Source organism: Phoca vitulina, unplaced genomic scaffold (genome assembly GCF_004348235.1).
Source record: "Phoca vitulina isolate PV1807 unplaced genomic scaffold, GSC_HSeal_1.0 scaffold19, whole genome shotgun sequence".
NCBI lineage: Eukaryota > Metazoa > Chordata > Mammalia > Carnivora > Phocidae > Phoca > Phoca vitulina.
The window spans coordinates 23,438,764-23,453,745 of record NW_022589722.1 but is presented as its reverse complement, the minus strand read 5'-3'; the positions used below and the strand labels follow the sequence as shown (position 1 = coordinate 23,453,745).

Below are 14,982 nucleotides of genomic sequence, written 5' to 3'. Positions count from 1 at the left end.
CACCAAGGGGAGAGAGAAAAAAAGCATTTCAAATTGAGCAAAGGCAAGGAGCAGGAAAAAGGCAGTGATATATTCCTAGAGCCATGAGGCCACGAATGGTGGTAATGTACAGCTGGGGAGCAGGGAAGATAGATCTGGCTGTGACTCCAGCCTGGGACACACAGAGGATACTTATACCCCCCGCTGCCCATGACAATGACGGTGGGTGCAGAAGGAAAACCGAGGCCCAAGCAAGTCCACAGGTCACAACACTTCACCAGGGGCCTCAAAGGCAGGCCCTCCAAGTACCACCACCTGGCATCTTGTCCAGGCCCAGTTCCCTAGCGACTCCAAAGAGACAGGCTTGAGACAAGCCCAGCCTTTCATGTCGGGTACTGGGAAACAGAAGCCCCCGGGCCAGGGTGACTTGCCCGATAACCACGAGGTCGTACAGTTGTGTGTGACAGACAAGGGCCACAGAGCGTCCTCTTTACGCCCAGTCAGGGTCTTTTGCCCCCAACCAGCACTCCGCCTTCGAGGAACTTAGCTTCCTCCTTTGTAAAATAGAGGGAAGGAATCTTCAGCACCTCCAGTTTTTGGAAGACACTGAGGCAAAGAGGTAGGCGGTGCAGGAGTTTGCAAGACCCGGAACCACGCCTCCCTCCCGCCCTTTTCTCCCATGAGTACCTCCCCCGTCTCCCACCTCCTTCCTCCTCCTCTTCTTCCGGACCCTACTCTAGGGCCCGCCCGCCACTTCCGGCCCCTCCCCCGAGGGCCACACCCTCTTCCGGTCCTTCCCCGAGGGCCCGCCCCCTCTTCCGGTCCCTCCCCCGAGGGCCCGCCCCCTCTCGCGGTCCTTCCCCTCGAGAGCCCACCCCACTTCCGTTCTCTCCTCCCCCCAGCCCCAAGAGCTCCTCTCTTCCTGTCCCTAACTGAAGCTCCACCCCTTCCGCTGTGCCACCTCCCGCCATCCCCATTGGTGGAAAATCCAAGGGGCGGAGGGAAAAGCTCCAGGTTGTCTGTCCCCGGAAGTGATGCTCGGAGGGCCCTCCCCTGAGGAAGTGACGGCAGGAGTGCCCTTGACTGACGGGGAGGGCCGGGCTGTGCATCCCTCCGCTCGCGCTGCAGGGAGGTAGGAGGCTCGTGGGGGTGGCTCGAGGTGGTGTCGTGGCGGAGACACGCTCCGGGCCTGTTCCTGCGCTGTCCGGCGGCCGAGCGGGCGGGGGGACCTGTCCTTCGTTGAGCCGGGATCCCTAGTGGCGTCCGATTCCCCAGTCCCTCCTCAGACACGTCCTTTCTTTTTTAAGAACCCCCTACACACTCCTGTTCCTGAGCCTCTTAGTTCCCCTTGAATTGTTGCGATTCCTCTTTCCTGATCCTTTGATAACCCCCTTTTCCCTTAATTTCCCATTAAAACGCCTATTAAACGAGTAATAAAGAATTTGCAGACGGCCTTGGGTTCCAATGTTGACTCTCATTCAATAGTTAGGTTACTTTGGGCATGTCACAATTTACCTGAGCCTCGGACTCCTCATCTGTGATGTGAGCAATACTGTAGAAACTTCCTCCAGGGTGATCTGGGAGAACTGTAATGTGTATAGGGCACTTGGGGATGGGGATGGACTTGGCCCTTAGCAGGTGCTCAGTAAATATAGGTTCCTCCCTCCCTTCTGTTGTAACTCCGCCCACATCCTGACTTCTTTTTGGTTGTCAGCCCAGTTTTCCTGTCCTGGTTTGCCATTCCTTCTGCTTTTTGATTCTCATTCTTCACTTAACCTCTACTCTAGAAATCTTATGTATCATTTCCTGGCATTCTTTTTCAGGCCCTGAATCTTGAGCCCCACAGTACTGCCCAGATACTTTTCTTTTCCTAGTGTATTGACTTCCTGAACTCTTCCTGCCTTTTCCCCCTCACAGATGGCTCAGCGACTTCTCCTGAGGAGGTTCCTGTCCTCCATCATCTCCAGGAAGCCCCCTCAGGGTCGGTGGGCACCCCTCACCCACAGGGCCCCGCAGTGCAGTCCTGGTGACCTGACAGTAACACCCAACCAAGCCCGGTCAATATACACCACCAGAGTATGCACAACGACCTTTAACATCCAGGATGGACCTGACTTTCAAGACCGAGTTGTCAACAGTGAAACACCAGTAGTTGTGGATTTCCATGCGCAGTGAGTCCTGGGGGTCAGCAGAAGACTGGGGTGTTGCTTGTTCAGGAATTTATTGAGTACCTGCTGGGTCTCAGTCCCACATTTGATGCTTCTCCGACATAGTCTCATTCCAAAGACCGATAAGACCCAACCCTCGCACTCAAAGATCGAGTATAGTCTGATAGGACACAGACTAGTGAACAGTCTTCAGAGCTCACTGTCACTGGCGCTGAGAAACACTCACGTTCTGTATCTCACTGCCCAAATGGCTCAGAGTCCCCTTCAGCTTGGACCAAAGCAGGAAAAATAGGACAATCACATCATCTGGCTTTGGGTGTATACCAATTCCTGGCCCTGCAGATAAGTTGAGTTTTAACAACCAAAACGGGGAAGGGCTGGCAAAAAGTTATCGGTGCCACCCCAGTGGTACCCAAGCACTCAGGGGATGGGCAGGGTTTTCTTTTCAGGGCTGTAGAAGTTTGTTGTAGGGGTATTTAAACGCTGATAGCCTTCTGATTGTTAGCTTGGCCTTCCTCATTTCCAGACTTTGGGTCCTGACTAGCCACCTGGCTACAAAAGAACTTGGACTAACCCCTCAGATTGAGGCATCCTTGGGTAGCCTGGGTTAGAAGTTGGAAGGCCTTCTGGGCAAATCTCTGACAGATTGTTTTGCTTTCTTTCCCGTTCTTTCTCTCGGACTCACCACGTTGCCTTGCGCTTCCCCTTCACTTACAAATGGAGATAAGGTCTTGCAAAGTGGGTTTTTAGGTGTTGTGAGTTCATTAATTGACATCTCTGAACGGAAAGGGTTTTAAAGGCTGAGACTTAAAATAAGGGTCGTCGGCCAGGGGTTCATGGCCAGCAGAGCTTTCTCCCTTCCTTGTAAAGCGAGGACTTCCAAAATGAATGATAAATGGGATGATGCCTCATTTTCTTCTCTGACCAGAAAGTGAGACATGAATTTGCTTAGTACCCTGGAGATGACAGCCTGTTGTCACAGAGCTCACCACCCAGAGGGGAGCACCTGTGATGAGTGCAGTGTGAGCAGTTGACCCCGGGCCTGGGAGATCACAGAATAACCCAGGGCTCAAAGAACACATTTGGAGCACAACCTTGGGTTGCAGTCCCAGGGTGCCTGTCAAGCTCTGGGACCTTGCCACAAGTTCCTTAACTTGTATGGTCCTTAGTTTCTTAAGAAGGTGTTTTCCTTTGTGGGGTTGTGGGGTTGAGGGCTCTGGGCAATAAAAGCGGAGAAGGTCCTGGCATGTGACGAGCATGTTGGAGACACTCCCTAGCATTGGCTTCTCCTCCCCGTGGTTCTGGGTCCATGAGGTGTGTGAAATAACTGCATTTTAGAGAGCACGTTGAGCCCCATTGCCTTATTGGATTTCTCATCACTGCTGTGAGAGGCATAATCTCTCTTACTTGAAAAGAGGAAACTGAGGCTCCAGAACAGTCAGCTGGTTGGTGAGGAATCTCTGTTTGACCCAAACCTTTTAACTTCAGATCTTACATTTTTCTGTATGACAGTGTATTTCTCTTACGTGTGCTGAAATAACCTTTATAAGAGTCTTCTGATGAGGACTGTGTTTTAGAAGCCTGTGACCTCTGAAAATCCCCCCACTGCAGAGTGCTGGCTTTATTGTTTGGCATGTCAACATTATAGGTTAATATTCAATCACTGTACACAGAGCTGAGAAGGGCAAAAGGCCCCTCAGAAAGATGTGGCTCAAGAGAGGATTCTGGGGAGACAGAAGATCGATTGCTAAGCACTCTTGTGACTGGATGCTTCTTCTCTCCCCTTCTGAGGTGGTGTGGCCCGTGCAAGATCCTGGGGCCAAGGTTAGAGAAGGTGGTGGCCAAGCAGCATGGAAAAGTGGTGATGGCCAAGGTGGATATTGATGACCACACAGACCTCGCCCTAGAATATGAGGTATGAGTTGGCAGGGGACTGCCCCAGTGCGGCTGGTGTGGGGGGTGCTTGGGGACCACCAGTAGCCAATAGGGGTATCTCGGTTTTTTCTAGCGTGCTCAGGAGTTCAGGGCACTTTGCAGTTGTGACTCTGTCGAGCCTCTGAGCCACTTGTCTATTCACCACCTTTAGGAAGTGGAATGTATTATCTAAAACACCAGCTTATTCTCTGAGTCTTGGGACATGGATGCATTCCTTCATTCATATATTCATCCGTGCACATATTCAGTCAGCAGTCACATGGGAGCCCTGGCATGTGCCAGGCATTCGTGACTCTGGCACAAGAAAGACAAACTCCTTGTGTCCAGCACTCTTAGTCTAGCAAGAGAACAACAGGTAGACAGATCATTTCACCATATGGTGAGAAGTGCTAAGAGCAGAGGTGCACAAAGGAAGGACTGATTGTTGGGGAGGGGGGTGGAAGGGTGGAGGAGGGAATGCTTCCCACTAGGGGGACCTCTGAGTGGGGCCATGGAGAATGCATGGAGAAGGGCCACGTGCATGGCACACACTGAGACAGGAGGGAGTCTAATGTGTTCCTTTGGTGTGTGTTTTCAGAGTCTCTTAAATGCCAGGTGCTTTTTCTTGGTTGTTGATAAGGCAGTGGACAAAGTGGACAAAATCCCTGCCTTTGTGGAGCCTACATTCCAGTTTATTTGTGTTCTTTTTTAAAGATTTCATTTATTTATTTGTCAGAGAGAGAGGGAACACAAGCAGGGGAAGCGGCAGGCAGAGGGAGAAGCAGGCTTCCCGAGGAGCAGGGAGCCCGATGCGGGGCTCGATCCCAGGACCCCGGGATCATGACCTGAGCCGAAGGCAGATGCTTAACTGAGCCACCCAGGTGCCCATCCCTCTAGTATATTTGATGGGTGGTCGGCACACTTTTTCTCTAGAGGACCAGGTGGAACATACTTGAGGCTTTACAGGGCATTGGTCTCTATTGCAAATACTCAGCTGCCACTGGAAACAGCCAGAGACAGTATATAAACAAATGGGCGTAGTTGTATGTCAGTAAAACTTTATCCACACAAATAGGCAGCAAACTGGGTTTGGCCCATGGGCCATAGTTCACTGATCCTGCTTTAGATAATAAGTACAGTGGGAAAAAGTAAATCAGGAAGAGGAGATAGGGCTAAGCATGGGGCTGGGGAGGGATTCATTTTTAAAAGGGTGGGCGGGGTGGGGGGGCACCTGGCTGGCTCAGTGGTGTGTGCGACTCTTGATCTCAGGCGTGTGAGTTCAAGCCCTGCATTGGTTGTAGAGCTTCCTTTAAAAACAAATAAGTAAGTAAATAAAAAATAAAAGGGTGGACTCGGAAAGGCCTCTCTGAGAAGCTGACATCTGAGCAAAGACCTAGAGGGAGTAAGGAAATGAACCAGGCAGCTCTTCGGAAGAGCAATCTAGGCAGAGCAGACATCAAATGCAAAGTCCCTGTGGTCAGTGTGAGCCTGGTTTGCTCACAGGATAGCAGTGCCTGTGTGCCTGGAGCGGGAGGTGCGTGGGGTGTGGGGGCGTCCTCCCAGCCTCGGAGACCAGGACAGCTGGAGAAAAGGGAGAGGTGCACTGCGGCTGGATGGCCAGCATGGAGAACTGAGCAGGGAATGAGAAGACAGGCTGTGGGGGACGTTGGCTGTGGCCAGAGGGGAAGGGATCGGGAAACCATGCTGAGGATACCATTATTACCGAGCTGAGGTCATGCCTGGTGGCCTGTGGTTCCCCGACATATTTGATCTGGCCTTTGGGTTCTTTTTTTTAAATACCGAACCAGATGCTGGTATCTAAAGCAGAGATTTCACGTGAAAATCCAGATTTCTGGTTCTCTTGACGATCTGGCCAGAGTGAGCCTCCATCCCTCCTTCCTTCTGGGTAGCCAGTGACTGAAAGAGGGGGCCTGTACCCTTCAGGGTTTGTAAGTCCAGGCTCAGCGCTCATGAGACCTGCTCAAGTAAAGGTGCCGCCTCCAGCTGGTCCCCGTGGGGGCGGGGGTGAGGATAGGCTGGCCGCCTGTTGCACTCGGGTGGGAGTGATCACCCACGGGAACATCTGCCCCAAACAGAGGCAAAGGAAGTAGATGCTGGGCAGGCAAAGTCACTGATGACCACTGCGGGTGGAGGAGGGGTGTTACCGAAGGAAGGCTGTCCATGGCACTGAGCAAGAGATTTGGGGCTGCTTACAAGGGCTTGTGGGGGAGGGACGACTTGCCCTTTTTGTGTTTTGTTTTGTTAAGTAAACAATACCCCCAACATGGAGCTCGAACTCACAACCCCAAGATCAAGAGTCACATGCCCTACTGAGCCAGCCAGGTGCCCCGAGGCGCTGTTTTTTTAAAGCTCTCCCACTGATCTTTCAGTCAAGGGGGCACTTAACTGGCCATTTAGATGCCCCTGCCTTTCTCCTCCTTGTCCATCCCTCCCCCAAAGCCGACAGCAGCTGCGGGGATGAGCTTAGGGCTGGAGTGGCTAGAACATCCCCAGGGTAACCAGCAGGCGTAAGGTGTCTTAGGCCAACTCCTGCCACCACAGCAATCAGCCTCAGCCAGTGGAACTTCTCGGCAGACACACCCTGAGTGCCAGCCATGCTCCAGGAATTGTGGTTAGCTGGTACAGATGGCAAGAAGAATAACCCATCCCCACCTGCATTCCAGGGAGCCTGGTGATGTCGGGCTGGCCCCCGAGGTCCTGTGGTCAGGCCTGGAAAGTGTGTGTTGGAGGTGGGTCCCCTTGTAGGAGCGTCTCACTCCTCCCTCTGTCTGCTGTCCAAATGGTGTGTCGGTCACACAGAAGGACCTCAGGGTGCTTGGGCCCACATCACATGGCTCTTGTTTTGCCAAGCCCTGGGCAGATGTCACTGCAGTGCTTAGGAAGCTCCAACTGGGGTTGTCCTGACCCCCTCCGCCAGCCCTTTCCTTCCTTCCTTCACACCTGTTCTTTTGGAAGAGAGCCTGAGGAAGAAGTTTCAGCTGAGAGATCCATGGTACCTCCTGAGACAGCTTCCTCCTTTTCCAAGTGTTGGATGAACATCTGGGAGAAACTGCTTTAAGTTGTATTGAGGGAATTTGGTCCTCTCCCCGAGCTTTCCTGAACTCTGCCCCACCCCCACGCCCAGCACGCACCCTCAGGGTGAGTCTCCTTCCTCACACAAATTCCCCTTGCACCACACCTCTGCTTAGGTCAGCTGCCCACCCTAGAACTCCACTGTCTCCCAAAGGAGAAGGAATGGAAAGGCTGGGGGCCTTGGGGTTTTGGTGTCCCCACCCCCATTTGCGCATTGCCCTGGCTTGGCCGGAAAAAAGCTCCCTGGTCTCCCAGCTACTTGTCCCCACTCAATGGCTGGGCATTCCCTGATCCTTCAGACCTTGCCAGCTACTGGGGGCAAAGAGCAGATCCAGATGTGGACCCTTGAGCCTCTATGCTCTCCTCTGGGGCTTCTTCTGGCTTCACACTTGGAGCTGTTATCCTTTTATTTTCTCCTCATATAGAGAAGGCCCTTTAAAAAGTATTAGAAAAACAGCCAGGTAGGAAATAATGAGGGTGAAAAGTCACCTGTCGTTTTACCATCCCAACACAATCACGTCACGATTTGGGGTAACTGGTTTATGCTTTTATTTGAATTTTTTCCCTTTTAATGTTTCATGTAACTTCATAGTTCATTGAATAATAATATTTCATTGTTGCAAAGTATAGCACTTTAATCATTACCATAGCCCCTACTTCGAGTATTCTAAATCAGTTCTTCACGAACATGCGTATGATCTGGGATTTTGCTTAAAGGCAGGTTATGAGGGGTGCCTGGGTGGCTCAGTTGGCTAAGTGACTGCCTTCAGCTCAGGTCATGATCCTGGAGTCCTGGGATCGAGTCCCGCATCGGGCTCCCTGCTCGGCAGGGAGTCTGCTTCTCCCTCTGACCCTCCCCACTCTCATGCTCTCTCTCTGTATCTCATTCTCTCTCTCAAATAAATAAATAAAATCTTTAAAAAAAAAAAAAAAAAAAGCAGGTTATGAATCATAGGTCTAGGAAGAGCCTGAGATTCTGCTTTTCTACAAGCTTCTCAGTGACCACTGCCAGCAGTCTGGAACCAAACATGAAAGAGCAAAAGTTCCAAAGGCCTATGCTGACCTTCTAGGGGGCATGTGAGGGTTCACACCTGGTGGTGTCCATCTCATGGGTTTGGACAAATGTACAGTCACATGCGTCCATCATTACAGTTTTGTACAGAAGAGTTTCACCATCTTTAAAATCTCCTGTGCTCCACTTTCTCCTCCCTCCTCCCCTTGGGCCCCTGGCAACCACTGATCTTTTTACTGTCTCCATAGTTTTGCCTTTTCCAGAATGTCGTATAGTTGGATTTGATTTTTTGAGTAGGCTTCATGCCCAGCTCAGAGCCCGGCGTGGGGCTTGAACCCACAGCCCTGATCAGATCAAGACCTGAGCGGAGATCAAGAGTCAGACACTTAACTGACTGAGCCACCCAGGCGCCCCTGGATTTGATTTTTTTAATAGTAGTTTTTTTCCTGGGGCACCTGGCTGGCTCAGTCAGTGGCGCATGCAACTCTTGATCTCGGGGTTGTGAGCTCAAGCCCGACACTGGATGCAGAGATCACTTAAAAAAATAAAATCTTAAAAAAGTAATAATCATAATAATAGTTTTTTCCAAGAATCCTCCTGGGTCCAAAGGCTTCTCATGTGAAGCGTGGAGTCCGCCTTTCGGCTCTTCCCTACCTGGGCTTCCTCGCCCTGCAGGGGACTCAGGAGCTCCGAGGCCAGCGTGTGGCACAGTTCCGTCACGACAGCAGTCGGACAGATCTCGTGTCAGACCCCAGCTCTACCACTTAGTCACTCAGCTCTCGGGCCTCGGTCTTCTCCTCTGTAAAGCGACCCCACCTTGCAGTGCGAATTTATGAGGTCGCATCCGCAAGTGGTTAGTGTCACCCCGACACGTGAGGAACCCCCCCGGTACGTAGTGGCCTGGCTGACGGTGATCTTTTCCTTTGTATTAGCTCCGCAATTAGCCAAGAAGGAGGTCGCCGGCCTATGTGACAACTGGCGCGGTGCCCGTCCCTTGGTGGGGCCTGACAGACCGGGGAACGGGGAGGGGAGGCAGGGGGAGACTCAGCAGGATCACTGAGCTCCGTGGCCGTGTGGCCAGTGGACTGCACGTCCGTGGGAACAGACCACACACACACACACACACACACACACACACACACACACACACGAGTCCCCAGCGTCTCGGGCCCAGCCTGGAAGGTTCCAGGTGGTGTCGCAGAGCAGGAGGAGGAACAGCGCGTGGTAGCACGGCTGCTCACCTTTGCTGCAGCCGCTTGGTCCCCTCAGAGCTGCCAGAACGGAGAGCGAAGCCGCGTTCCTGCCCCACGGCGGCCCCTCTTCCACTTAGATCACATTCCAGAGGACTGTGCCAAGGACCTGTGCGCTTCCATTTAAGGCAGTGTTTACCAGCACCAGCCCCTCCTGATTTGTGAGCCAGACTCAGGATCCGCAAAGCCACATCCTCCTCCCTCGGGGGAGGGAAGTCCAGCCCCACCCCAGGTACGACAGCAACGTCCTGGGAAAACCAGCCTCTTGGCAAGCCCGTTGCTGTGTGCACTCGTCTGATTTAGACTTACCCTCCGAAGGACGCCCTTGGTCAGTAAAGACTAGACCTTGGAGTATCTGCTCTACGTCTGACTGCAGCGTGGCCGGGCGCGTGCGTGCACGCGTGTGAGTTTGCACAAATGTGATCGTGGCGGGCCTGGTCTGGAGTCTCTGAAAACTGACACCACTCCAAGCCACCTCAGCGAGCGTAGTCCTACTTGGAGGACACATAAAAGCCATTAGACCACTTCTCATAGGACATACAGGTTTTATAGCAGTTAAAGAAACAGAACAGGATGGGATCCAGTTAATGCTTGAGCCTTGTCCCTCAGTTGAGTGGCTGGATTCGAGGTGCCCTTGCTGCCCTCACAGGCCACTAGGGGGCGCATAAGAACACAGCTCCACGGGCACCTGGCTGGCTCATTCCGAGTGTGTGATTTTTTTTTTTAATATTTTATTTATTTATTTGAGAGAGAGAGGGACAGAGAGCACGAGCAGGGAGGAGAGGGAGATGTAGGCTCCCCAGTGAGCCGGGGGCCCAACGCGGGGCTCCATCCTGGGACTCCAGGATCATGACCAGAGCTGAAGGCAGACGCCCAACCAACTGAGCCACCCAGGCGCCCCCGGAGTGTGTGACTCTTAATCTCAGGTTGTGAGTTCAAGCCCCAGGTTGGGTGTAGAGATTACTTAAAAAAAAATAATAAAATAGGGCACCTGGGTGGCTCAGATGGTTAGGTGTCTGCCTTTGGCTTGGGTCGTGATCCCGGGGTCCTGGGATCGAGTTCCGCGTCAGGCTCCCTGCTCTGTGGAGAGCCTGTTTCTCCCTCTGCCTCTGCCTCTCTCTTTCTTTCTCTGTCTCTCATGAATAAAAAAAGTCTTTTTAAAAAATTAAAATAAAATAAAGTCTTCGAAAAAATAAAACACACAGCTCCGTGCCCACCCTGGTGCACCCCACACTGGTGGCACAGTCCAGAGCAAGCGTCTCTGGGCCCTGGCCTGTGCCTGGAGGCAGGGCGAGCCGCATGCTGGACTTTGCCCTTCATGCCACCTCCCGGGCCACAGTCATGAACAAGGGCAGGAGCCAGCGGTAAGACTACAAACAGCGCACGCGTGGTCAGCCCACTGCCCGTGGGTCCACCCGCACATTCCCTCTGCCACCCGCATCAGCCCCTGGACAGTCCTTGAAGGAACCTAATGGGACTAATATGAACAGGGACTGTGTCCTCTTCCCTCTCTTTGTCCACCCAGACCCCATTAGGGGCGGGGGGCAAGGCCTGCCACGTAAAGTCAGTGGGGGCGTGGTGGCAGCCCCCCGAGGCGTGAGAGCGGGCCGATGTGGCCTGCAGTTCTCTTGTAACGGACCTGTGCACCATGTGAACGTCCGAACTCCCCAGTCTGGCTCCCCGGGATGACTCATGGGCAGGACGGCACTCAGGACAATTCTCAGAACAATTCGTGAAGACTTGGTATGTTTGTGTAAACTGCTGTTGTTACTTTGTAGTTAACATGTGTAAGAAAAGAATGTTTATCTTGTTCTGTTTATCCATTTTCTAAAAAATGTCTACAAATGTCAGGCAGGGGGCCCAGGCCGCAGCAGATGCTCGATGCCAGAGTGAGCAGTGGGCCTCATGGACACGCCATGGAATCTGTACGGGTCCCCCTGGGGGACTTGAAAAAATGCTTCACAGGCCAAGAATGTTGCCTCCATCCCCCCTAATAAATAAACATCAGCGCATACATGGCTGAGCCCGTCGTCCCGCACTGTCCAGTGTGAGTCGGTGACTTTCTGGACCCTGCTGGCCACGCAGGCAGTGAGCGAACGTGGCCCATGCGCGGCCCGTGGTACATTTTCTGACACGCTCTCTGCGGCCACCATTTGCTGAGCGCTGCATACCAGGCGCTCGGCCAGGTGTGACCCTCGAGGGCCCTGCCAGGTGCAGGGCGCCGTGCCGAGACCGCTCGCCTTAGCTCGTGCAGCCCCGGGACCTGGTATCCGTGTGCTCAGTGGCTCTGTTCTGCGGATGGGAACAAGGAGACGGAGTGATGAAGGGGCTTCCGCAGAGCGGCCCGACTTCGGGTCAGCCACTTCCAGAGCCTGAGCTCCTAACCACCCAGCTTTATCTGTGACTCTCATCTCTGGCCTAAGCCTTCAAGGTCGATGCTGTCGCCCCCATTTTACAGAAGAGGGTGCCGACGCCCTGAAGGTGGCGTGGCCTGCTAGTGGGCCGCAGAGCCAGGACTCAGACCCCACCCCACCCCCAGGGCCGGGCCGCCCCTCGGGGAGCTTCTCCCCGCCCCCCACCCTGGCCTGCAGCTGTGTGGGCTATTTTCATCCCTCCTGTCATTGCAGCCAAACCACTGGGCCAGTGAGTCAGTCCTGCGGTTGGGGGAGGAAGGGGACCGCCGGGAGCCCACAGTGGAAAAGCCCTGCAGCACCCCTGCACCAAGGGAGGGGGCCCCGCCCGCCACTCAGGCAGTCGCTGCCCTGCGTACACCACCAGCCTTCTCCACAAAGGCTGGGGAACGGCTGTTGAGAAAAGCTCGCCTCCAGGTGACCTGGTCTCCTTTTGTCTCCTCCACGTAGGTGTCAGCTGTGCCCACCGTGCTGGCCATCAAGAATGGGGACGTGGTGGACAAGTTTGTGGGCATCAAGGACGAGGACCAGCTGGAGGCCTTCCTGAAGAAGCTCATTGGCTGACCAGCAGGGAAGAGGCCTGGTTGCCCTTGCCCCCCTGGGCCCCCATGGTTCCAGGAGGGCCCCCGATAGAACTCCGAGCCCTTCCGTGTTGGCCCTTCCCGCCTCCTCCCTTCTGTCCGGCCCCTGTGGGCCCATGCTTTGGAGACCGGGCCCCCAAACACAGGAGCCTTGCGTGCTTCCAGCCCGGCTGAGTGCCAGAGGAATGGTGCTGCTGCTGATCTGGGGACAGCCGCCTCTCCCCACCCCCCCACCGTCTTTTGTCTGCTCCCACTAGGGCTTGTCCGTCCTCCCGGGATGCTGGAGAGAGCCCCAGGCCAGCCCCAGGCCAGCCGGCAGGGATCGCTCAGCCCACATCTCCCTGGTTCTTCTGATCCGCACCCCGGTGCCTGGCCTGTCTGCCTCCTGCATTTTTCTTTCCTGCCTCTGTTTTGTAAAAAGGAAGAAGGAAAAAAGAAACCCAAACAAGTGAGAGTAATCTATAATTCTCTCATTTTTTGTAGGTCTGTAATAAAGAACTTTATGTGGTCCCTTCTACCTCCTGCTCTGAAGAACAGACCCTGGGCTCCACACTAAATTACCCTGTAGCCACCACCCCCCAAAGAGCCACCTCCCTTCCTTCTTCCCAAGCGCAAGGGCAGAAACACACACATGAGGCAGGACGAGGGGGGAGTCCTCAGACCCCTGCCTTGGGAAGCCTCACTGTGAACAAACCGGACCAATAAAGCTAGGGTTTGTACCGTTGACAGCTTCCGTTCTGTCTGGGCTCTGGAAGCACTTGGGACCCCTCCCCAGGCTTGGCGGCTGTCCCTGCTTCCTGCGACTCCACCACCCTCTTGCCCTTGACCAGCCAGCACCCCCTGTTCCTAACACTGTTGGTGGTGGCCGCTGTCCTGGTGCCGCCTTCACGCGCAAGTGAGGCAAGAGGGTGCTTCCTATCCCCGTTACGCAGATAAGGACACAGGCTCATGGGGTGCAGGGCCAGGGTTTGTACCCAGACATGGTTGCCTCTGAAGCCTGGGCTCCTGCACCTGATCCCTTTGGTGCTTCTGGGCCTTTCTTCTCCACTGACCGGCACATGGCCCCTCCTCTGGAAAGCCTGGCGCCCTAGGGGAGCTGGGCCGCTTTTCCTGTGCATGCCACGGGAACTCCTCAGCCTTGGGCCCAGGCTCTCTGTCCCTTCTTATTCCCAGCGCCCTGTGGCCCATGGAGGAAGGTGCCAGGCCACCAGGCTTGCCAGCCAAAATAGCCTGCCCCTTCTGTCTCCCTCTTGGGACCGAGGTGCCAGCTTCCTGGGCACCGTGCGGGGCTTGACAGCAGGGGTATCCTGGCGCCCTTGCCCTCGGCCCTGGGGTGCCATGTCTCCTCCTGGGGGCATTGTCCTCAGTGGCTCTCGGGTTGCTCTTGAAAGTGCCTGAGTCACACCAGGGTCTTGGAGGGGTCCATGCCAGCACCGGCTGATGCCAGGGAGCGGGGCTGCCTCAGAAGCAGCCCCTGAGCGACCTCTGACCCAGGACCCGTCACAGGCACGCGGAGGGGAGATGCGCCAGCAGTGGGCATGGCCGGCAGGGGCCGAGAGCGCTGGAAGAGTGGACAACAGCAGCTGGTGCTGCTAGGGCGCTAACTGGGTGCCCCCCGACCCCACCGCGGCTGCACAAGGTCAGGGTCCTCACCCTCGTTCCCTTTTACACATGAGACGAGCTCAGAGGTTGAGGGCCTTGTCCAAGGTCACGGGGCGCACGGGGCCCTGGGCTGGGGTTCGAGGCCAGGCGGGCTGGCCCGTTCCCGTGCCTCTTCGGTCCCGGTACAAAATGCAGCGTGTGATCTTAGTCCCAGAGCCAGGGAACACAGCAGGCCGTGGCAGCTCGCTTGACAGGAGAGACGCCCAGGCGGAGGTTGAGCAACTTTCAGAGACGCCTGGCAAGTAAGGGGTGGGCCAGAGTTCAAGGTCAGGGTGCCGTGACGCCCAAGCTGGGGCCCTGCCACAGTACCCCGCCGCCGCTCCTTAAAAGGTGCCCTTTGCCAAGCACTTTCTACACACATTACCTCATATAATTCCTGTCTTGTGAAGCAAGTATTATTTCCACATTCCAAGTGAAAAAACCGGTTCAGAGAAATTGACTTACCCAAGGTCACGTCTAAAAAGCCATGATGCCAGATTTAAACCCAGGTGGGGGTCTGGCCTCTCTGCCGCTGGCAGGTGTGAAGGGCTGCCAAAGGGCCTCTGCACCGCCCCGGGCTCCCCGTCCTTAGAAGGTGTGCTGTGGGCTGAGGTAGGCTGGGGGCCTCCGCCGGCCCAGGTTGGCAATCTCTGCCCGTGTGGTTGTTCGTGGCGTGAGTCACTGGCTGGGAGCACAGAACCCCCGGGGTGATCCCGTTTGACTAATTCCCCGGCTCTGACCTCACCGGGACGCGGCTGGCTCTGCATCGTGGCCCCGCTGCTGCCCCCTGGGAGCCCCCTCGGGCGCCCAGCCTGTGGAACAGGGGTTGGCCGTGCGGCTGCAGGGCCTGGTGGGCCCGCCGCGGGGCAGGGGGACCAGCGCCAGCCCCTCAGAAGCACAGACACCCCCCAGGGAAGGGGGCACGGCCACGGG

The 14,982-nt window shown here is 55.1% G+C and overlaps 1 protein-coding gene across 1 annotated transcript; it reads left to right on the top strand.

Annotated features, from left to right (window-relative positions):
* The first annotated feature begins 1,007 nt into the window (after positions 1–1,007).
* On the top strand, positions 1,008–13,132 carry TXN2 (thioredoxin 2). Its single transcript, XM_032416378.1, has 4 exons — positions 1,008–1,111; positions 1,897–2,150; positions 3,939–4,062; positions 12,278–13,132. Exons 2-4 carry the CDS (start codon positions 1,897–1,899, stop codon positions 12,389–12,391), a joined length of 492 nt encoding a protein of 163 aa, XP_032272269.1. The 5' UTR covers positions 1,008–1,111; the 3' UTR covers positions 12,392–13,132.
* Positions 13,133–14,982: the final 1,850 nt, after the last annotated feature.